Here is a 24344-nt window from a genome sequence, read left to right as displayed (position 1 = left end):
TTCCAAGCTACTAATGCAATCCATTACATTGGTAGCAGAGGATGGTTTCTGGTTTCTGTTTCTGTTCTGTGCCTTCGCGTTGGCATTCATCTCGGTATGTGTACTCACTTGGGAGATAGCAAGTCGTCTCCACCGAGCTGCTTGGCAACCCAATGAGAGGACTCCAGAAAGAAGGCTTCGCCATCGGGATCCTTCTGAGTCCTCCGTACACTGGCAAGCCGGCGGAATTCAAGGAGCGGCTATTTGCGGTGGAAGAAGCGCTAAGAAGCCAGCAGCCAGCCGATCCAATGGGATGTGTGGCATCGTTCCTGGATGGCAGCGCCCGCCGTTGGCTGATGACATTGTGGGAGGAAGACGGTAGATCAACGACTTGGAAACAGTTGAAACTGCGGCTCAAGGGCGCATTTGAAGAGAAACATGAAGAGGAGAGGAGACGGCTATTGGTAGTACGAGCACGGCAAACAGGTAGCTTGGAAGACTACATTGCGGAGTATACCTCGCTTTGTCTGTCGACCTCTGGACTGGATGAGCTGACCAAGGCGTTACTTTTCACGGAGGGCCTGGTTGACCCGCTTGTTCAGGAAGGCAGCACTGCAAGTAGCAAAGGACAGCATCCATGATGCAATCCGAAGCCAAGAGTTCTACGCCAACCGGTCTAGACGGAACTCGAGTCAAGGTTCAAGGTGGGGGATGAAGTGATGGTCCACAGGGACTAATAACCACGTCAGTATCACGAGATCAGCCTTGCGCTAAACTGAGACCACGCTGGTTCGGTCCATTTACAGTCAAGAAGGCATTTGGCTCGACTGTGCGGTTGGACCTCCCAAGAACATGTCGTGTCCATCCGGTGTTCAACATAGCTGCACTGAAATTGTTCGTTACTGATCAGTGAACTCAATCCTCAGTCACCAGCTCCACCACCCATAATTGACCTTGATGGCAATGAGCGTTTCATTGTCGAAGAAGTAGTTTCTCATCGAATTCAACGCGGAAAGCAACAGTACTTGGTAAAATGGAAGGGTTACGATGAGCCTACCTGGGAGCCTGCAACCTACTTGATGGAGGAATCCGGATCACCAATCTTGCCGTTGAGGCAGTATCTTCAGAACTATTAAAATTGAATGGGAGGGGAGTAGTGTGATAGTTCTCACCTTTACCTGATCAATTTATTGCATGCATTTCACACCCCTCTCTCATGCAGACAGTATTCACACTTCCCGGGCCTTGACACTTCGGTTCTTCTCACATTCTCATTGGTGTTCTCTCTATCACCTTGTGCTATAAAACAGGGCTCTTCTCAGTTGAGAGGGTGTGTTATTTCCAAGCTACTAATGCAATCTATTACAAGTATACTAGGCTAGTATAGCGGCATGCAGTCATCACCGAATGAAGTACAAGCTGTAGATCTACACACACTGAGATCCATGGATACTGTATACTGTAAATACAGTCAGACCTCGCATAACCGCACACATCCGTTTTCCACAAAAATATCCGGATAGGCGAGGGAACCGGATAATCGAACACACATACTGTATGTAAGCATGGCATATGCTGTACATTTGTAACCAACTATTTTCTTCCGGATGGCGAGGGATCCGGATAAACGAGGACCGGATAAGCGAGGTCTGACTGTATACAAATTTTCGGCAGCTATTTCATTTCGGCTATATTCGGCACCGACCCAAAACGCCTAAATTAAAAAAAACGCCGATGAAATTTTTCACAGCATTTGTCGCAATACCATGCCCTCTACCCCACGCCGAAAATAAATCGCCGCCGAAATGTCAAAAATTGTGAAGTGCCGAAATTTTGTATATTTACAGTACTGTTCCCCTGTGCCACTGTGGGGTATAGTCTGCTGCATATTCTGTTGAGCATCCCCGGCGGTCTACTGCGCAGAGCAAGACAATCAGTGAGTAGAGATGAATTATTTTTACTCCACTGTACCATGTGTGCGAGATGATGAAAGCATTGCTGCTACTTGACCGAGATATTATTTTTTTTTAAAGAGAGTTGAAAACACAGTTTGACGATTTTATTGAACATTAGATATTGTTCTTAGACTACTAGTGAAACCGGTGTTTATCGTTTATGTTGACAAACGCGTATAGCCGGTTGGTTTGTAGGCTTGGCGCGAATCAGGCTAACTTTATTTTTTATTTTTTATGTTGTCCATAGTTCTGAAATATAATCTTCCGTTGATTCTGTTGGCACTGCAGATGTGCATCTGTGCACAGCCATACTCATCAAGATGATCCGGCAAGGCATCCACTGCGGCACAGCGAGGGATATTTCGAGATGACGACGGAGTAATTTGTGGAAGTCAGATGTCGGTTCCGTCTTCCTGGAAAACATCGTCATCGTGCATTTCCAGTCCGATATCACTTGTTTCACTGGGATCCGACGGCATCGTGGGTTCCTGCTCCGTTTTGACGGTTGCACCCAGTGTTGTCACGACCGTGCCAGTCGGCAAGTTCGGACAGCTGCTGCGCATTCTTCGAGTCATGCCACTGCTGGATCGCTGGCGGTGCGGTGGGTTTGCGGACAAACTGGCCCGATGTCGAATATACTCCTCTGGAGGATTCATCTCTTCATACGTCTCTTGGACTTCTGCCACTGCTGCCTGTAGTGGAGATGCCACACCGTTCCAGGACGATGAAGGTTGCTTGGCGTGGCATGGTGGAAGCAGAGCATTCCCATTTACTTGGTCTTCCTCGGTCTCCGGCAATTGATTGCAGCTGGCGTTGAAGTCGAAGAAGCTGTACCTCTTGTGCGATATTGGCGTTATGCCTTCGCCACTTCTTCCTTGGTCTCCTTCGCCAGTGCGTAGAAAGGTGACAGAGATCGGTGTCTTGGGTGTAGACAGAGCTGGTGGTTGAGGTGTGACTGGAGATGAATCATTAGATGGTGACTGTGCAAAGTACGCATGTACACACGCACACACACACACACACACACACACACACACACACACGCAAGCACACACACGCAAGCACACACACGCAAGCACACACACACAGTGACAGAGTGACACAGTGACACAAACATAAAACATTGTACTTTAGTTACACTACCATGAATGAGCTCTTGGGTTACCACAAAAGACACAAATGCATGTACCGAGGCTCAGATTCAAGTATTTGAGTCGAGCATTCCCTTAGCTGTCACGCAGTGGGAAAGCACTCTTTTTGTGGGGTACCGAACACCGGAGGCATTACCCGCAGTGCGGTAAGCTCACTGGCTTGGCTCTGAGGGTTCATGCTACACTGTATTGTCTATAGTAGGTGTGGGGATTTGGCGTGCTGTCTTTGTGCTGTGCTGATGAGTTCACACAGGACAGAACAGTATTGACAGGAAATTGAGTGGATAAGGTGTGAAAGGAAAGAAATCTCGGACAGGCCAGACAGATCGCTACTGGACCAACACCATACGAATGCTGGCAATACTTCCATGCTCACCCATAGACATACTGGCCGCTGAGGCGCACCACTGTGGATGCTAGCATTGTCGGGAAATCCTGTTGGCCGCGGAGGCACGCCACTGTGGACGCTGGCATCGTCGGCACATCCCGTGGAGCAGGTCTTGATCGAGTGAGCACCAGCATTGCGATCACCAGAGCTGCTGCTACTACTGGAACAGCGCTGCTTTTGCGTGCGTGTGCCGAGGTCTTCTGCAGCATGCAGTGCAGCCAGCAGAGCAAGAGAGAGAAAAGAACATTATTATCATTATTAGGGAGGTTTCGCTCTACGTAATTTCGTATGAAAATCCGTATGTCGTACGCGCCGGGGAGCGAGGGCAACTTTCATACGTAAATCTCTCTACAGATTTCCGTAGGAAAGCTCTTTCCTACGTTGGGTCCTCCGTAGGACCTTTTGAACAATTTTTTTCGCATTTTCCGCATTTGTCCATGGCAAAGTTCAAGCCGCGCGAAACACAAGGTGCACACACCGTACACCACGTGCAAAATAAGATGGAAAACGCTGTTTCGGTTCATGGTGCATGCAGTGGGCGCATGCTGCCAATGCGTCTCCAAAGCAACAACACATGTCTAGCAGTCGTGGAGAAATCACGTAGAGCGAAACCCAGCAGCTCTGATATTTACGTATGAAAATTCCGTGCAGTTCCTACGTTATTTTCATACGTAATTCCGCAGAGCGAAACCTCCCTATTATCGTACACTGCATGATATGTTCCCCCCCCCCCCCCTCCCCCATCCAACTATCAACAAAGAATACTACCATACTTATAGCGTTCGTGATTTTCCGGCGAAGGATTTCTAATGGATCATGCGAGTCTTCTGATCTCTACATAGTAACACCTACATAGCACTAAAACGGCTTCTCTTTTCGAATTAGAATGGTTAGTTCCCAACACATTGTATCCACAAAATACACACACACAGCGTGTCTGTGTTCCGCGTGTGTACGTGTGTGTGTGCACGTGTGTGCGTGCGTGTATGTGTGTATGTGTGTATGTGTGTACCGGTATGTGTGCCTTGTACACAAGTATGACTTACCAGAATTCGTGGCTTCATCTTCTCTCCTTAACTCTGCCCTTTGGCGTTTCAGGATGACAATAAGTACCACAACGATAAGTAGTATCAGCATAAGTGCTACTGCTACTGCTATGTACACCTGAGTAAACCACACACGCACGCACGCACGCACACACACACCCACACACACACACATGCACAAAATTAGTGTAAAAGACTTTTGCCTCTAGTGGAATCTATCAATGACAAAGTTAGATGACTCGAGGGAAGCACCCAAGTCGCTTGAGAAAGAAAACGGGCACTGGTATGCTAACTGTTCTGAGGATGAAATCAGCTCATCCTGTTTGTCCCGGGGTTTCCGGTTTGTGTTTTAACCGGCATACTTCCAAAAGTGTGGAGGAAACAAAGTTCTGTAGTTGACCAACTTCTAATAAACGCTTTTACAAGTGAACGTAACGGGGTCGTGAACTACAGATGAGTTAGTTGACAACCAAAGCCAGACAGCCAATTCGAATTTTCAGTGCTGAATTTCTGCAGGCTGTCGATACCACGGAAATATCGATTTTCCTCCATGGGAAATTAAACAAAGTCACACTCATACCCCCCCCCCCCCCCCCCTCCCCTGTCGCGGCGCACGCTCAGGTTCAAGGTGTACAACAGGACCAAGCCATTCGAGGCGCCGTTGCGGCATGTACACACACACACACACACACACACATACACACATACACACACACACACACACAAACACACATACACACACACACGCACACACACACATACACACACACACACACACCCACACCGTCACACACATACACACACACTCTCTTAAGTGCAGGCACACATAACTTACAGTTCGCTCAGTCTTGGAGTCACTTGCTGCAGCTGCTGCATCATCTACATTTTGCTGGTGGTTGGCATTGACATTCGGCTCTACCGTTCTGTCAGCAGGCTTAGTTGTTACATGAACAGTTACGTCAGTTTTACCTGCAGGGACGCAATGGAGGCATTGATCGTTGCAGGGACGCAATGGAGGCAATGATCGTTAATGTCAGAGTGGCATGCATGGAGATCTCAATTCAGTAACTTTTATCGGGCACGTACGATGTTTTGTGTCATTGACCTTTCCACTTGAGCATGAGTGCCAGTAAGCTCATGTCCTACATCTATAATCTTGCGGGGTGTTGGACAACACAGCATAGTGATGTTTTAGATGGGATTCAAGGGAATATTCGAATATTCGATTGATATTCGTTTGGAAATGCGATGGAAGGAATATTTCCCCTTCGGACTATTCGTTTCAAGTAGGTGTACAGCTACGTACGCTAATATGTCGATCTACGGTTGTACAGGCGTTGTGACACGTGCCGCACACTCTGCTTAATTAAGTGTCCATCTATTGTAGTAGTTCTAGAACGGATAGAGTGATAAGTACATGAGCAATGATAATGTTGAGAAAGGGGACTATGACTCACAAGAGTAGTGACCATGACTCCACTGTTTACTTGGTGTACAATGACAGGGGACTAGCCAAACTCTGTAAGGTGTTTTGGTATAGAACATTCGATATTCGATATTCGATTCATTTAGAAAAGTATTCGATTCCTTCTGATTTAGAATATTCGTTTCACCCCTAGTTTTAGGTAGTGCCGACGGTCAGCACGCCAGCCAGGAAAGTAGCTCAACTGATCGTCAACCAGGCACCAAACGCAGAGGTGGAATGTTGATGGCTGCCGGATTTCCAAGTCGATCGAAAATTCATCACCTGGGAGAGTACCTGCCAGTGTCCTGGCATAACAGGCTAGGTTAGGTTGCTGTTCCTACCGTGTAGGATTGCAAGGCAATGGTGTGTAGGATTGAAGGACAATGGTGTGTAGGATTGCAAGACATTGGTGGTTGGAACATATAGTGCAAGTCCGTTACTTCATACGTTACAGTGTAAATAAACACAAAACACACACATGCATGTGCACACGCATGCACACACGCACGCACACACGCACGCACGCACACACACACACACACACACACACACACACAGCTGGTCATACCTGTTTCTCCCGTCACCTTGACTCTTGCCGGTGGCAAAGACTCGGCACCGATGTTGAAGTTGTAAACAAGTGAGCGATGAGTAGCTCCAAGCTGGTTCCGAGCATGGCACGTGTGATTGGCATAGAGGATGTTCTCAGGGACGACCAAGTTGCCCAGGGTCTTAGTCCTGGCCCACGGTGAAGCTCCCTTCCCAACAGTAGAACCATTTTTCAGAATAAACTCCTGCAGGACGGTCACAGTTATATCGCACATGAGTATTTTAGAAATTACTTTTCTAAAAGCACATGTGCATTATTAGAAAGAGAGAAAAAAAAAACAGTTGGGTGGACACCAGGACTAGCTAGTGCACATCTTTCTCATTCCTTTTTACCCTTTCTTCTATTCCAAAGCATCTATCACAACAGCACAAATGAAGACGCCGGTTTCAACTTCACTAATTTTGAGTGAGTGGAGGTCACTATTTACTGAAGGCAGCGTGCTACGTGAAGCCCCATAGCTCACCAATTGGAGTTGCATGTACTCCGTTTCAGTGGTACATGGACTCTTGGCAACAGGGGTAGAACGTATGTTATACGAGGCCGATGAGACTATTGCCTCATTACGGTCTTGACTTACCCATGTCCACCTGACCTCTGGCGGAGGAGTGCCCGTTGCTTCACAGCTGGTCTTGAAGTTCCTGGCACGAAAGGTGAGCTCTACCTCACCGAGAGACCGAACCATGTCCCAGCTCGGGTTAGTGATCTCTGGGACACCTGTGCAGAGCATACCGGGGAGAACTGTTGAGTTTTGAGTATGTACACTACTTAACCCTTTCACTGCCAGCTGACCACTCAAGGTGACAAGGCGCTCCCTGCCAGGCTGTCAGCTGATCTGTACACCCCCTCCCTGCCAGGCACTTTTTACCTCCAGCTCGAAAAATCGAAAGGCCTACTTTTCCTGGATTTTTTGGTACTTTCTGTACGGAATATCGCTTTCCAAAGTATACATCGTAGGTAGACAACTCATAAAGGAAGCCATTGCCGTCGAAAAAAATCGCAAAATCCGAAGTACAAACGTGCTGCGCGATCTAGCGCCAGCCGCTGTGCAAAAAATGCGTGTCATGTCATGCGAAAGTGCGCCGTGCGCCGCATGCGCTACATACACTATGTACACGATCGGCCCGGACACTCGCGAAGTGAAGTTAGTTAGTTGTTGTTTTGGAGAGAGAAGCAGATCCTTTTTTTTGGTCGCTGGGATTGAAAGATATGCCAGTGGACAGGAGAGATAAAACACTGGAAGCAGAAGAGATGGCTTGCGGAATCTTCTCTATCTTCGTGGCAACAGGACTTCAGTTGCGAGAGACTTTCGTCCTGTCGTTGCGGACGAAATTCTTGTTGCTGCCACCAGAAACGGAACTCGGAGAACGAAACGTTCGTATGTCGTTTGGTGAAGCTGATCGTGTCGGTGAACGGCTGCGGAATGTTCTGCCGCCATGGTGGTCGTTTGTTCTCCCAATTAGCAGCAGTCCAAATACTTTTCAACTTCGGAGAGTGAAGCGCTTCCCTGTTCCGTTGACAAGCGCGGCGTTCGCGAGTGTAATTCACTTTCGCATCAGCTTGCAGTAGATCGTCAGGTATTGAGCCAGAGGTAGGTGTCGTTGTAGAAAGAATATAATTATGTTGTAGCTGACATACCTGTAGTGTCTCTTGACCGTGCTGGTCGCCATTGTAACGTGTTAGTTCTTAGAAAATTTTAGTTCTGGACCCAGTGACCGCCGCCAGCGCTGTTTCCGTCAAGTTTGCAGTGAATGCGTCCGCGAGGAATCCATAGTCTGGTTGTCTCTACCCGTGACTCCGACCGCCTATCGCAACGGATAGCCGCCTGGAGTCTTGGGTAATAGCTAGGCATCAAGTCTGAACCAAATTCCTTGCTCCGTGCAATGAAAGTTGACGGGAAAGATGAAAATACTCGCACCGACTCAGCGAGGTGGAAGTGCGTGAGAACCGATTTCTTCCTCGCCGATCGGCTAAAAATCGGATGCGCATTTTCAACGACGCTGCTTCGATTTTTTTCAAATGGCAACCCATACTTCTGGAAGCGTATTTCGATGGGTATGGACATCTTCCAGGGGCCAGTGGCCGTCTACCATGGCTAAATATCTCCAATATTCGAAAATAGAGGCACGAACTGGGTGAGGTCTGCCTGTCGACGGAAGTCGACAACAGCACTGGGGACTGCATGTTTACTCGTCGACGCAAGTCGACACTGGCACTCGGAGTGCATGAATGCGCTGTCGACTGCAGTCGACAGCGGCAGTGAAAGGGTTAAAGTACATAGCACGTACGTATGCAGCATGCCTGGCAGTGCTGATGTCAGGTGAGTTATGCATGTCTGGCAGTGCTGATGTCAGGTGAGTTATGCATGTCTGGCAGTGCTGATGTCAGGTGAGTTATGAGTGTGCATACTACATGCATCCATATGCAGCAACATATGGCAGCGCTGATGTGCCGTGCGTTTGTATAGCAAGATGCACAGCCGGGGAAGTAGTCGTGCGGTGTAGCTCCATGTCACAGGGGCCCAAAGCACATGCCAATGCATGATGGGTGCAAAGCATGCTAGTCAATGCATGCTGGTCCATGCATGGTACACACCACAATACAACTTCACGCATGCCATACGAAACTGACTAACACTGTCACACACATGAATGCACACACATGCACACATGCACACACACACACACACACACACACACACACACACACACACACACACACACACACACACGTACGCACACACGCACGCACGCACACACACACAAATGCGTGCACACACACACACACACACTCACTATGGTATGAAATGTAGCTGGATGTGAAATACTTGCTTACCAGCCACATTTAGATCCACACAGTGACGATCAAGACCCAGCACACTATGAGCTACACACATGTAGCGACCAGTATGCGACCAATCCAACGAGTCAATCTTCAAATTGCCAGCACCATCATCATGCAGCGACGTTGGTCGATCCAACAGTGTGTTTGTAGCATGGAGGAATTGCTGGAAGGTAGACGGGCTCTCTGAAAACAAATGAAAAAGAAAAGAAAAGAAAGGAATCAGCGATCTAAAGACTTGCCTATTTCAGTCTCTGCAACCATTGTCATACAGTCTGCATGTTATCCTCAGGAACTGCATGCAATTTAGATGTGATTGAGAAGAAGTAAGTAGAACATCCAAGTTACAAAATACAGCCTGCAGGCAACGATGGGTAGTGGCTAGGTTTCTACAACAAACATTGCGTGTTTGAATACAACTTAAAAATACTGGCAACTAACATTCTCAGACGGGGATGGCTGGAACCTGCGTGCATGTACTTACATACCACCTGTGGTGACCAACAGGCCGGGGTTGACCAGGGTCACGCATATTCTCTTTTATTCGGATTTGGTGATCGTATTGTACGTTGAGGAACGGAAAATCCCCCTATCGGCTAGTGCAATCATCGCCAAAAAGATCCGGCAAATGCTGTACATGGTAGTCTAACACATGCACTACCACTGCACATACCTATCACATATTGTGCGTGCTTCCCCTAGCTGCATCTCATGTTTGGCATAAAGTGGTCTTTGTAAAAAAATATTAAAAAAATAAAAAATAAAAAAAACCTATCATGTACGTAGCTGCATAGTCAGTGCAGTGCCACAGTGCCGGTGGACTCTACGACAAACACTGGGAAAAACATGCATGCTGCATGCTACCCCATGCCACCGCCATGTCTGCATACCATACCACCGTATCGGCATTGGCCGGATTTTTCGGCGACGATTGTATATTGATGATTGTATATTGATGATTGTATATTGACGATTGTATATTGACGATTGTATATTGATGATTGTATATTGATGATTGTATATTGATGATTGTATATTGATGATTGTATATTGATGATTGTATATTGATGATTGTATATGGAGCCATACTGTAGTGTGCTGTGATATGAAAGCGGCATGCATGTACTCACTGCTCTGTTTTCTCTGCTTGCGGAGCTTGGCCTTCAACGTCCTCACACTCGGGCACCGCGTGTCACTGGACCCTACATAGGACCAGGTCACGTTTGGCTCCGGGAAGCCAGACGTGGCACATGCCAGTTTGAACGCACTTCCAGCAGCACCGGTGTTGTTCCCAGGAAGAAGAGACGTATCTATGCGGGGCTTGGCTGTCCAGCCGGGATGGATAGAAGAAGAAGAAGAAACATGTAAGTTCCACGCAATCTCTCCAAATGTCCAAATGTCCTTGATCTCGGTAAAGTAGAAAACTGTGGGCAAAACTATACCAACAAAGGGTTGGGTTGATCAACATCGCTCTGCCGACTAAATCATGCATACAATGGCTGAGCAAACGTCTGTACACTGATTAAGCCATGCTAGGGTTGAGAGAAAGGAGGGAAGATTGACTATCCATGGAATCCACATGAGCGGCACACTGGTAGATGACCGGCTTACCCCTCTCGCCAGTGACCTCTACATAACTGAAGCGGCTGGCTGTGCGTACTTGATGAAACATGCTATTTTCCAGGTTTGCAACCACACATCGATACCTGCCGGAATCAGAGTGCCGCGCATTCGTCACCTGAACAATGAGCACAATACAACATCGCGTAAGTTCACCTACAGGGTCTGAGTTACTTCAGGCAGCAGCAGCAGCAGAGGGAGGACGGTCAGTGGGTTACTTTTATAGCCGCTGGATAATCAGTTCTAGCGAGTCACATGAGTTGACCCACTGAATAGCACATAGCAGAGCATACCTTTGGTGCTTTTGACGCATACTTGGTCCCAGTGTTGCTCAGCAAGTTATATCGAAGCCCAGACAGGAGGAATGCACGTGAATGTGTGGATGCATGTCAGAAACGCAGTCTAAGCAATTGAACTTGTACTTGCTCAGTCGGCGCACCACAGCCTTTACGCTTTGAAGTTTTGTACGGTAGACTGCAACCGCGTAATGTCACACTGATGTGTTCTCGCTGAACACATAAACCTCTCTCTTCTCTCTCATACCACCTCGCCCCCCCCCCCCCCCCCACCCTCTCCCTCCCCCTCTCACTCCCCATCTCCCTCCCCCTCTCACTCCCCATCTCCCTCCCCCTCTCACTCCCCCTCTCACTCCCCATCTCACTCCCCCTCTCCCCTACCCTCTCCCCTCCCCCTCTTTCCTTTGCTCTGGACACAAGAGTTTCCAGAGTATCACTGCCGAGTTAGAGATATGTGAACACAGCATATGCCAAGAACTTACATTCAGTGATCCATGACGTGTTAGTTCGTAGCGCCATCTCTCCTTGGCGTCAACATCAACTTGCTGTGCATAGCTTCCACTGGCTGCCAGCACGGTGCGATCACGCAGCCAGGCAACTCGGATCCGCATTGGCAAGCCGAATGTGGGACACGGCAAGGTGAAGCTCTCGCCTTTCCGCACAGTCACATTGCTTGGAGGATGGGCAAAAAAATCAACAGGATCTGAGCAATTGGGTGACAAACAAAAACCAACAAGAACGATCACACTTAAAGCAACCATTGTTCATACATATATGTCACAGTGCGTGGGCGAGCAGTTTCAATCAAAACCCAATTGTACATGTGCAACAGGATCTCCTGTGGAAGCCCAGTGTCATCAGAAAGTCACGCATGTTTGTTGGGGATAGGGCCCGGGACATCAGTATGGAATTCCGAGAGCATGAAAGCAATACTATGATTGTGTTGATCGAATGCTCGCCATGCAGAAGTGATTTCCAAAACAGCACACTGTGCTCATTCTGTTGTGTTCAGCAAAGAGTAAAGAGTCGCTGCAGCACTTGCCGTTGACTACACTGAAAACTTACGCAATACATCGACACGTTTCATGACACTAGCCACGCCATAGCCATTGTCGGCAACACACTGGTACGAGCCGATGTCCTCCCAGAGCGCCTGATCGAATACGACGGTCACCTGCTGCCGCACGACCTGCCTGGACACAAACGGTGGGTACTGGATGGCCTCGTGCTGTCTTGGAAAGATGTCGCTTGGTGAGCTGTCCTCCTCCGTAACAGTAACACCATTTAGTAGTCGGAGATCCACTCTCCGTCCATTCTTCAACCAGTACAGCTTGGCTGGAGGCCAGGCTAAGAACGTGCAAACCATGTGGGCTTTCCTGAGTGGGACGAATGGGTAGTTATCCCATATTGTCACCGATACTGGAGCAGCTGTAACAAGAGGTCGGGGCATAGCATCAAACATATGCACAGACATTTTAGCATTCACAAGTCATCTCTCTTGAAGCAGGATATCGGATTGGCTGTGCAATGTATGTGCCATACTGCCTTGCATAAACGCCTCTCTTATAATAGAAGCCTGCTTCGCATAGAAGCTTGATTTTCAAATTTAAATGCACCATCGGCAAGCCCGCTTTTAGTGTGGATATGCAGTACTTCCGAGCACCAAAGAACGACCAGGCTAGAATTTCACCAGGCACAGCAAACCGATACACACAGAGTGACTTGACTGTGCATAGACTGTGGTACATGAACATAAGAACGACCTGACTACGAGGCTGATCTCCAAGTTCTTCAGCGACCAACAGTATTGTACAAATAAATACAGTCACGGGAGATTGGATATAACGACACTCCTTTGGGAGAGAACAAAATGTCACTATATTCGATCTGTCACTAAACCCGATCGTCACAAAGGACTGGCTAAACAACTTGGGCAACAGAATTGTGTCGCTAAACTCAACCTGTCGTTATATGCAAGTTCGTTATATCCAATCTTCGCTGTACCTGGTTTGAAAAGAAGCCTAGCACTGACATCAGCTTCTATAGGACCAAAGCTTGTCACGGTTTTATACACAATATGGCGGTATCACAGTTCCACCATCGTAAGCCGAGCATGGGTGGGGCGGGGGTTGGATGTGGAGGTGGTGATTGGGGAATGGGGGCTGGGTGGGTAGAGAGAGTGAACATAGCAAGATCACGTACTGCCACTGTCTTCCATAGCAGCAGGTGCAGTACTTGCCTGTTCAACAGGCTGTGGGCAACTGATCTAAGTAATTAGTTAATTCCGATACGTCCTCGAGGCAATCAAGTAGAGTATATATTTAAAATGCCCTTGTGACCTGAACACCGCCATATTACACATTACCTAGGCACTGGTGTACTGTCCAAAGTCCAACCAAAGCCATACGCAGCACATGCACGGCAATAGGGAGTGCTGCTGCACTACTCTATGCCACACAGCAACACTAGTAACACATTTCTGTGAGTATTGATGACAGTACACAATAGTCAGTAGTCAGTACTCACCTACGACTTCAACAGTAGTCTCCACTGACACTGGGTCTCCATTCACAGTTGTACTGCACATGTATGTTCCAGCCATTGACATTGATATGGATTCAAACACAAGGTTACTCTCTCCAATCAATGACACATTGTTGTTGTATATCCTTCTTCCGTCTGTCACGAGTAAATCTTCCGATGCCAAGCGTTGGTACCAGGTCATTTTCGAGCCAGGATCACGGTAGAGCGTTGCGCACGGAATTACCACTCGCTCCCCGGCGCGCGCCACCATCTTCTCATCCGGTTTGTGTGAAAACGTGGAACTGGCATTAGGGGCGCCATCTGAAAGCAGGGTATCAAAACAATCATGTTGTGCACTGTGCAGTGTTGATTCAGTTCGTTCATCATGGTCCAGTAATCCTACCAAATGGATGCAGTGAATGGGATTTTCGGTCTTTGACCACTTTGTGGTGGGTCTGATCTGCTCACCTCCCACCGCTTTAGGAGCTGCATCCCTGCCTTAATCCACAGAGGGTGGTGGGGTCCCTACTAATGTGGAAAACTGGGCCTCCAGCCGAGTTCAACGCAAACCGTGACTTTAAATCCTACCAAAAATTGTTTATAAAAATGCAATACTAGCCGGCATTGCAATATACACATAGCATGGAGTACAAGTAACACAATTACAATGTTTTAGTCACATAGTGTGTGAGGGGCACAGGGGCATGTGCAGCCCCCCCCCCCCCCCCCACCCCACCCCTCCTACTTCGAAGCAAAATCTTTCGACCTTCGCACAACATGTGCACGCCTGGGCCAAAAAGGCCTTGGGATTGAAGTTCAGTGCCTGCTGTGAAGCCAGAGCTGAGTGCCATTGTACAAGCTCACTTGTCCTTGAAGCTAGCTGCAGCTGTATAGCTGTAATGGATGGCTGTATAGATGTACTTGCCACATTTCATTTTCTTTTCAAGTATGGTACAACATCAATAACAAACCTGCTGCTCGAACTGGTTCAGGAATATGTTGGCCATATATCCCCCCCCCCCCCCCTTTGGATTCAACTTTCTTGTTGTCACTTTGCACCGGTTGCCAGTGTAACCTTTTGAACCATGTCATGTGAAGTACTGTGTAGACTAGAGAGATTGCAGAGGCAGTTCCACACACGCTTGGGGTTATGTACTCTTGGTTTTATCTTCCATCTCTTAGCGACACTCACTGCTTGCTCACTGCTGTTGCTGTCCTAGCTCTCCGCTCTTAATTGTCCCGGCTTATTGTACCTACTTCAAAGTATAGTCTGTTATACTACAGGGTACTATACAAGTGAAGTTCCAATGCATTGAGAGATCTAAAAAAACTACATGCCGCATCTGCCATACCATAGACATGGAAGCTGCCCTCTGGACTAAGCGTTTTCCCGGATCGACAGCGCAAACGGCAGAACGTATCCCTCAGAGATGGCCGAATAATGTGTAACGTTGTTGTCCATCCTGTCTGGAACGTAGCGTATTTGTCCTTCAGTTGTGGGCGCACAGTCAGTAGTCTATCAATGGACATCCACCGCCAGTGCGTCTCCTCCGAGTACAGCTGCCACTTGATAGATGGCTGGACTACAAACTCCTTCCGTTCAGCCTGCACAGATGGCAGCCAAGATGCATGACACATACCCGCAATGTTTCTGAGACTCATCATTGCCTATACACAGCTGCAATACAAATCAAAGACTTCAGTTTAGTTCGGTATACCCTAGGCTGACTGCACTGCGTATTGATGCTTGATGTTACAACACTAGACTAACATTTCACTATTGCTGATTTCTATGCTACACAAGTAGAGCCGACTAATGATATAACAAACACCCTTGTGCAACAGAACTCATTCTTTATATAGCCGAAGTTTGTTATAACAGTATCGCACTTGCACAGCGCGTTCAAACTGGGGCATGGACAACGGTTCGCTACATCAGAAAATTCGCTACATGCGAGTTCGTTATAAGTGGAGTCGACTGTACTTATAGTGTGGGGTGAGCACATTCAGGAAAAAGATGGTGATTCTAGATGGATATACTTGTGTTGGCACCAATGAAAGGTGCAGCAGGGATTTGCACCACACCTGTTCGGTTAGGCTATCCAGCAGTGAGATTGTAATACGTGTACTAGCCCATACCTGGCACTGAAAGACTGCTACACTGTCGCTTGTCCCACGGTTTGGCCAACGGAGCTTCTGTGGTGATAGGGTCAGGTTTTGGGCAGGTTCTTGGAGAGGAGGACAACAAGTTGGCAAAGGAGCCTGTTAGAACAGATGCTGGACATGATACAGGATATGTGCCAGCACATTCACGAGTACTGGTTGTATAATGAGTCCTAATGGCATACATACCGGTAAATGTATACATGTGTATGTATATGTGTATGTATATGTGTATGTATATGTGTATGTATATGTGTATGTATATGTGTATGTATATGTGTATGTATATGTGTATGTATATGTGTATGTATATGTGTATGTATATGTGTATGTACATGTGTATGTATATGTAGGACTCAGTATAGAGTCCATGCACTATATGATGTCCAGCACCCTATATAGAGTCCATTGGTCCAAAATACACTATACAGAGTCCAGGAGTCCACTCAGTTTTGATCAGCTTCATCCTGCCGCGCAATCCCCTATAAGGAGTACACTTTTTCTACAAGTCCCCTATTCACGGTCCAGGAGTCCAGTTGATCCAGTCACGCCGTCCTGTCACGGCTGCATGCGCTGTGTGTTGTGCCCGAAAAAAAAACACCTTTTCAGTTTTGCTTGCCTCGTGGCAGCGCATTCCTTTCTTCACTTCAGCCATGGCTGCCAGTTCTGCTGTGCAGTTCCTGACAGTAATCTGTCTCGAGGTAACCAAGGAGGATAAGGAGACGTTCAAAATCAAATCTGGAAAGCGTCTTGTGGTTCTCTGAAGACGTTTCATCAGTGCGCGGGATGAAAGCAGAAATTGCAGAACGAGAAAAGTTCAGCACAGTTCAAATCTGACGAGTCAGGTACACTGACACTCTCTTTCGTTCGACGCCACAAGGAACCCCTGTTTGGCTGGCCATTGCTGGCAGTAAAGCGTTTGAACGGTTTCATCAGAGCGAGGGATGAAAACAGAAGGCGGAGAACGAGAAAAGTTCAGCACAGTTCCAATCTGACGAGTCAGATACACTGACACTCTCTTTTGTTCGACGCCACAAGGATACCCTGTTTGACTGGACAAGACCTGCCTGTACCACCATGTCAAAAGGCTGTCCAACTACATGGCAGGACGATGACTGAGGTAAGGAAGCTTTTACTCGTTTCGATTGGTCTGCTGTTCTGTCGTTATGCTTGAATTTTTTTCCATTTTCAAAGAGCGTATCGCTTTTGTTTGATGTTGCTTGAATGAATGCCCTAAAAGTAATCAACCACTTCGTAATAGTCCTCAAGGACTGCAAGGACTTTGCATCAATCGTATACGATCGTCTAGCTATCATCAATTATTATTTTATTTCATGAGAAATGTATTTTTATCCCTGTGATAATTATGTGAACTCCACGACACTCTTCCTGTTGTAGGCCATAGTATGATGTCAAATACAATCGGATCCACAAACGCAGTGCCAGGGTACTAGTAGTAGTAGGAGGATTTCTTGTATGCCGATGACAAGAAAAAAGCTTCTCAAGCTAATACATATACTTGTATTCCATGAAGTAACCGTTTTGATGTCACAAACATGACATTGTGTCAGTGAAACTGACTCGTGACAACAAATCATTGCATTTCCATCTTGGGGAAGACTGACTGACGGCAACGCTGTACGGATTGTTCAAATCATCTCATATCAATTTAGTTGCAGTGAAGTGAAACACTGTGTACACTACATGTATGGTGGTGTGTCTGTGCGTCTTGAGTGTGCACAAACGATCTTATTCCTCGTATTACTAATAGATTATTGTCCCCACCCTCACCTGTTCACAGGTCTTTGAGTGGATGGATTTTCATTGAGCATCACATTCGTTCAGAACTTGGTAGTTGTGTGCTCCCATGCATCATTACGGTAATAAGCGTATCCTTGTGCAATCTATTTGTTCAAGGTGTGCTGATCTTCAGAAGCTTGCGGAACTGAGTGCTGCTGAACATTTGCATGGCCATGAGCAATGGTGAAGCTTGCTATTGCACTCTCAGCATGTGCTAGTATTATGCTGACTACTGCACTATGTTACTCTCTTACACTACTACATGACTGTATGTAAACGTGCGTGCATCCGCCCACGTATGCATTCGTGTCGTATTATTATTTGTTATCCCTCTTGACTTTACGTGTAAATGGGTGGACGTTTGCATGGCTGTTGGAGTTGATTCTGTATTGTGCCTCTACTCTTTTCTTGGTGTTTTCTTGGCGTTGTATAAGTTTGTGTGTGTGTGTGTGTGTGTGTGTGCGCGCGCGCGCGCACAATAATTTGAAAACAAATAATTAATCCTTGGCTCTCCATTATTCTTTTTCGATTCCTGTTTTTTTTCTAGGTATTTTCTTGGCGTTGTGTGTGTGTGTGCATGTGTGTGTGTGCGTGGACAATAATTTGGCAACACTACATGATTGAGATAATTGTAATTTGCAGCGTCTGCGAAGAGACCACTTGACTTGAGGATGGTGTTTGTAGGGTTTTTCGTTTAATGAAGTGGCTGCAGTGGCGCCTCAATACTTATTTTTTTATCTTGAGAAGTGAATGATGTAAAGGATTAAAGGGAGAGGCCGTTTTCTTATTAATATTCGCTGCTTACAGCAGATCCTATGTCTAATTTGGAACTCTGGATAGGGGATGCCTAATTGGCTGGACTTTATACAGGGAGTGTTGTCCACATAAAGACTCTTTATAGTTGATTTCAAAGTTTGGACTCCGTACAGTTGATTTTGGACCAATGGACTCTATATAGGGGTGAAGCCAATTGGCTGGATTCTATACAGGGAGTGATGTCCATCTAAACTTTGAGCTCACAGTTGATTCCAAGTTTGGACTCTGTACAGTGGATTTTGGACCAATGGACTCTATATAGGGGTTGGACATCATATAGGGGCTGGACGCTCTACTGAGTCCAACATATATGTGTATGTACATGTATATGTGTATGTATAAGTGTATGTATATGTGTATGTATATGTGTATGTATATGTGTATGTATATGTGTATGTATATGTGTATGTATATGTGTATGTATATGTGTATGTATATGTGTATGTATATGTGTATGTATATGTGTATGTATATGTGTATGTATATGTGTATGTATATGTGTATGTATATGTGTATGTGTATGTGTATTTTTTAAATACTTTTTACAAAACCACACACACACCATTTGACGGCACAAAGCAGCAAGGCAGCGATGAGATATATCTGCCATTATATTATAATGGCAGGAATGGGGAGAGGCAGGGGCAGCTTGACCGACCATAGGGTCTCGACTTCATTGCGACCCAAGCGCTCCACACAAACAAAAAATTACAGAAAATACCGGCATGTGTGTACGCATTACAACCAATGTTGTGCTTACCACTGATGCGGACCCATGCAGGTATGCTGGTGACCGTTCCATTGAGGAGGAATGATGTCAGGTTACAATAGTACTGGCCAGCAGTAGCAACGGTTGCATTGCTTAGCCGCAACACACCGGTTGATGATCCTGAAAACCAGCCAGAGTGGTACACACCAAGCATGGTCATCAGTATGACATCATTGGACGGAGTACTGTATGAGTACAGTCAACTTGGCTAATAACGACTGCGGATATAACGACAATTCGCGAATAACGACATAATCTCCATGCCCAGAGCAAAGTGCATTCTACCTGTATACATATTAAAATGAGACTTCGGGTAGCAGGACACTTCGCGAATAAGGAAACTTTTCTGATGCCCGGCCGAGTGTCGTTATATGCAAAGTTGACTGTAGGTCAGGTGAATTAGAAGGTCGTTATTCAAGAGGTTCACTCTACATTGCATGATGCATGGAAGAACTGATAGCAGTTACGGATGCCCGTTCCTTACCAGATACTGTTTGTGAATCGATCAGCGATGTGTTGCTGCCCAGTCGATACCAGCTGTAAGTCATGTCGGCAGGCTTACGGTGATCTGGCAAACACTTCAGCAGCGCTGTCTGACCAACTCGCACTGCGGTATCGGCCGGCTGATACTTGAACAGCAGAAAAAATTCTACACGAAACCGGCATAATTGCAGAAAGGTTATAGAGAACAAATTTTTTTAAATAGGTAACCTTCGTGGAGACAACAATATAATTAGAACAATAAAAAGGATCAACTGAGCACTCATTTTATACACACATCAAGGCAAATTGTTGAGTAAGTTCCAAAAACGTTTTCTTGCAACAGTCAATTATTTTTCCTCTTACAACTAATTACTTGTCCTAGATAGCCCCAGGAGTAGCTGCTGCAAGAGCATGGGTGATCATCATCAGACATGTGTGTGTCATGCTAAGCATCTCAGAAGTGCGTGTGTGTGTGGGGGGGGGGGGGGGGGGGGGGCTGTGGTAAATGCCTTGAATCAAAACAGTCATTGATTTCCAATGCATTATTGCCCTGCCATTATTGTACTTGTATTCTCACTTCTGACTGCACAGGACTACGTGCACGGTCACTTTCCTAGAATAGAAACTCACTGGGGTTCATCCCCCCCCCCCCCCCCCCCGCTTCAAAATTTTCTTTGCTCACACAGATAAATAAAAAAAATCTTTATCAGGATGACCCAAAGGCTTGTTTGTCGCCTATCAAAGAGATCACGTCATGCAAGGCACATCTTTGTGACATCTTGCATACTGCAGCTGTCATTACGTTGTATACAGTCATTGGCCACAACTGCAGTTGAAGTAACTAATAATATTATTAGTAATTACTTACTAAGGCTCCAAACTAATACAATGAATGAAGGCAACTGACCAGAACACAAAAATGTGTGTTCCTCTGATCAAGGGTATCATCTGTGCACTGCTCGGCAGGGCGTGCAATGTTTGCAGTGTCCTTATTGCTGATAAAGAAGTGTTCTTGGGGAGTCTCCCGATACGCCACTTGGCCATCACAGGAGGGGGTTCTCACTTTATACCAGGGACCATCTATTCATCTACTTGTACTGGTACATGATTGTACTTATGCATGGTATTAGGGGCTCTACCAACCGTGGATGGTTGTACATGTAGAAAGGTCACTGTTTCCGAGCACACTGGTCTCCACCTTGTTACATGCTGTCAACCAACAACGTACTTGTACTACAGAAAAATTTCTTACTCGGCGACGCAACCATGTGCGGTCACAGATTTCACATGTACGTCATCATGGTCATGTACATGACCTTCACTGACGACTCCACCTACTGTACTAGCGAGATGCAAAACCTGCTGCCAACATTGGCAACAAGCGAAGAGAAGGGTCTGATGGACATTAGTTGGCTACATACCGGTATTTGAAAGACTACCATGTCTATGTAGTCACATGTAGCTATAGTCGGTGTACATGTGTGTATCTTCGACACGGGGTGACAGGTAAGGAGATCTCACGGACATTGTCCAGTCCGAGCAGTGGACTGAGTGGCATCGTGTCGAACGGACGCGCAAGGACCGGTATTATCGTCGTATCATCGAGGGACGAGGGGACGGCCACGAACACCAGCAGTGTGTTTTTGACACATCAGTGACATCACCTTGTCAGTTTGAAGTACACCGGCATTATAAGGCGAAACACCTGCAGGCTAGTGCAGGATGTATCGCAGGGAGTGACTACATGACTACCAGCAGCCGAGTCACACATCATCACATGATTGCGCTCCTTGGGCCTTAGCAAAACTGCCAAAAGTTTGAACCCGATTCTTCAACGTTTCCCAGCATCACCAAATCATTTTCTCTGCTTCCTGTGGATTCACTCCTTCACGTATTTTAAAAACGTGGTATTCCCTCTCGGCAGCACCATGACATGTACATGGAGATCTACCACTGTACCAGTGCCGCAACATCAAAAATTACAAAATCGTCGATCGCTATCAATCATCATCAAGACAGTCATGCTCTTCACGCACTACAAAACAGAGAGGTGTCAGGCTGTCCAGTAGTGTGCTCAATGCCGAAGGGGGGATTGCCGAAGGGCAGAACTAAGTTACTTGTTCTAACGAAGAGAAGAGGATGTACAAAATGTGTTGTTACTCCGACTTGCATGCTCATGTACATGCCATTGTTTCATACTCTTCTTCTGGTCTTCACTCACCAGTTACTACACTACAGGCGTACAGCAGTACAGCAGTACAGTACAGGCCATCAGTCTACAGCCAGTAGATCTACAGACTTTAATAACTATGACAGTTTCTGGACACTCCCATGATATTGTATTATTGATACATGTAGACCTACACTGCACAGCATGATTGCACTACGAGTACCGGTACAATGCATCCACACACACACACACACACACTCGCACACACACACTCGCACAAGACGCCAAGCTCGGGGATAGCGATGGGGTACTTCTCCATGACACGAGGTTCTTGTAAAGAACACTAAAGTCTAGTAGTAGTAGTAGTAAAGACATCACACGTTCCACAGTCACCGTGGCCATCTCACTGATCTCACACCCCATTATGACATACGAAGTGTCACAGATACATGTAGCATTAGATTTTGATAACTAACTGAGTCTGTCACCAGGGTCACTGAGTGTCATCGGACTCATCACACAACACCATACTGAACAGTGAAGAGTGAAGTCTGAAGTCCACATTGGGACCACAACTTGCACAAGACCAACGGCAACGCTGGGACCCAGGCCCAGAGGGCCAGAGGGCGGAAGCGGTCCCATGCTCACTTCATGAACCAAGGACTTAGGTACGTACCTGTGGGGTCCGGCGTGTATGTATACGAGTACATGGACGCCTCCGACCTCGCGTCACAATCCCATCCGAGAAACAGCAGCAGCGGAAGTAACTGGGCCCATGTCAGCACGGAGCCAGTGTACAAGACAGAGGGAGAGGCCATCCTTCGTCGCCGTCGTCGCCACAGTCCAGCGACCGGATCAGTTCAACACCGGAGCTGGAAGGTAAATATCATTAGTGACTACGACTCTTGTGCCGAAGGAGACCTGTCAGCCACTGGTCTGCGTTAGTTCCCTTGTCGGCTGGAAAGAGGTTTAGTTGCTCTCGCACTAGTGAGTAAATAATTCCAAGTCACTTGCACTGTCAACAAGCTGTGACAATAACGCTACGTCTACCACCGCGATATCACCTGTTTTTCTAGCAACACAACTAGATTTCACACCTTCCCAACGACGGGCAGGTTCTGGACGTGCACGGACTACCAGGACTAAAAGTAAAAAGATGCAAGAAACGGACAACCCGTTTTATTTCTGATGCGATATCAATCCTCCGTTGATCATGCATGGCTGGCAACAAAGAGTAGAATCCGTGTTCGTAGATCTGTCGGAGAGCAGGTGTGGTGTAGAAACTGCGAGTAGCGGCATGCGAGATGTGAGCCCGCTCTGGTAGTAGCTGCAGCTGGGTTCTCTCAAGAACGCGTGTGATGGAGCGTGTGAAAGTTCTCGGGGATGAATGCGTGCAGGAAAGGCAGCAAACTCTTGTCGCCACAGGTCGACACGCACCGATGAGCAGAAAAAAGCTGCTCGCTGACTGCAAACCAGGCACACGTGAGTGGCGATTGTTCCAAGATAAAGTGACAGCGATTCTCTGATGCGTGTACGTGTGCGCTCTGATGCGCGCGAAAACCCTGAAAGAGAATAAGCTCGTCCCACTGGTCCAGAGGTGTCAACAGCTCGGTTTCTTGTTTCATAAGGCGATGATTGACTAGGAAACATCATGACTACAGACTCTCAGTACAATCATCATAGTTACTTAGTTATTACAGTCATGTACATATGGATCGCCTTGTAGGGTCAACGACTTACGAGCAATAGCAGCCATCAGGTCCAGGACTTCAGAGTTCAGACCCAGAAAGAGGCAGAAGCAACAGCCAATGAGTACAAGCTTGCAAGGCACATGCACAGCATGGTCAGCATCGTGCGAAAATGCACAACTTGACATGTAGAGTCTACACGACATGTAGAGGAGACGGCTCGATACCGGAACGTTTTGACAGCCAAATTTGTATAGACCCAAAACGATCATCAACGTTGATTTTTCACTCGAAATATGTTTGTGGAAGGAAACTGGCATGTTGAAGTTTGCTCTGGGGCCAGAGTCAATCGAACTGAGCCACTCCTTTGTGTTGACCCATTGCCTCCAAGTTGCCCAATTTTTCGCTTCAAAAAAGTTCAAATCAGAGGTGGCTCCAAACCGGACACGTTTTAGAGTGCCCGTCAAATTCACTCTGGGTCTGAAATTAGGTAATTGCTATCGCTCCACGACGGCCAGTACAGAGTAACAATAAGCCTTGTGTGTGCTTCCATTAGTTTTGATTGGTATGCGGTGCTTTATTGTCGA

General features: G+C 46.8%; 1 protein-coding gene across 2 annotated transcripts; it reads right to left on the bottom strand.

The window, feature by feature from the left end:
* Positions 1 to 1920: 1920 nt before the first annotated feature.
* On the bottom strand, positions 1921 to 23307 carry LOC135809315 (uncharacterized). Of its 2 annotated transcripts, none has more exons than XM_065322649.1 (17): positions 22746 to 23307; positions 19901 to 20065; positions 19408 to 19536; positions 16008 to 16096; positions 15221 to 15473; positions 13872 to 14189; positions 12411 to 12773; positions 11828 to 12048; positions 11041 to 11167; positions 10560 to 10754; positions 9424 to 9615; positions 7169 to 7305; positions 6553 to 6775; positions 5355 to 5488; positions 4520 to 4637; positions 3462 to 3670; positions 1921 to 2914 (listed from the first exon to the last, which is right to left on the bottom strand). In XM_065322649.1, the coding sequence occupies exons 1-17, from the start codon at positions 22885 to 22887 to the stop codon at positions 2327 to 2329; spliced, it is 3603 nt and encodes a 1200-aa protein (XP_065178721.1). In that variant the 5' UTR covers positions 22888 to 23307; the 3' UTR covers positions 1921 to 2326. The 2 variants fall into 2 exon arrangements, with proteins under 2 accessions (XP_065178721.1, XP_065178720.1); XM_065322648.1 differs by having other exon boundaries at positions 3462 to 3673; positions 22746 to 23305.
* Positions 23308 to 24344: the final 1037 nt, after the last annotated feature.

This window comes from Sycon ciliatum, chromosome 2 (assembly GCF_964019385.1).
Source record: "Sycon ciliatum chromosome 2, ocSycCili1.1, whole genome shotgun sequence".
Taxonomy (NCBI): Eukaryota; Metazoa; Porifera; class Calcarea; order Leucosolenida; family Sycettidae; genus Sycon; species Sycon ciliatum.
Note: the sequence above shows the minus strand (reverse complement) of the source record. Positions and strands in the feature narration are given on the sequence as shown.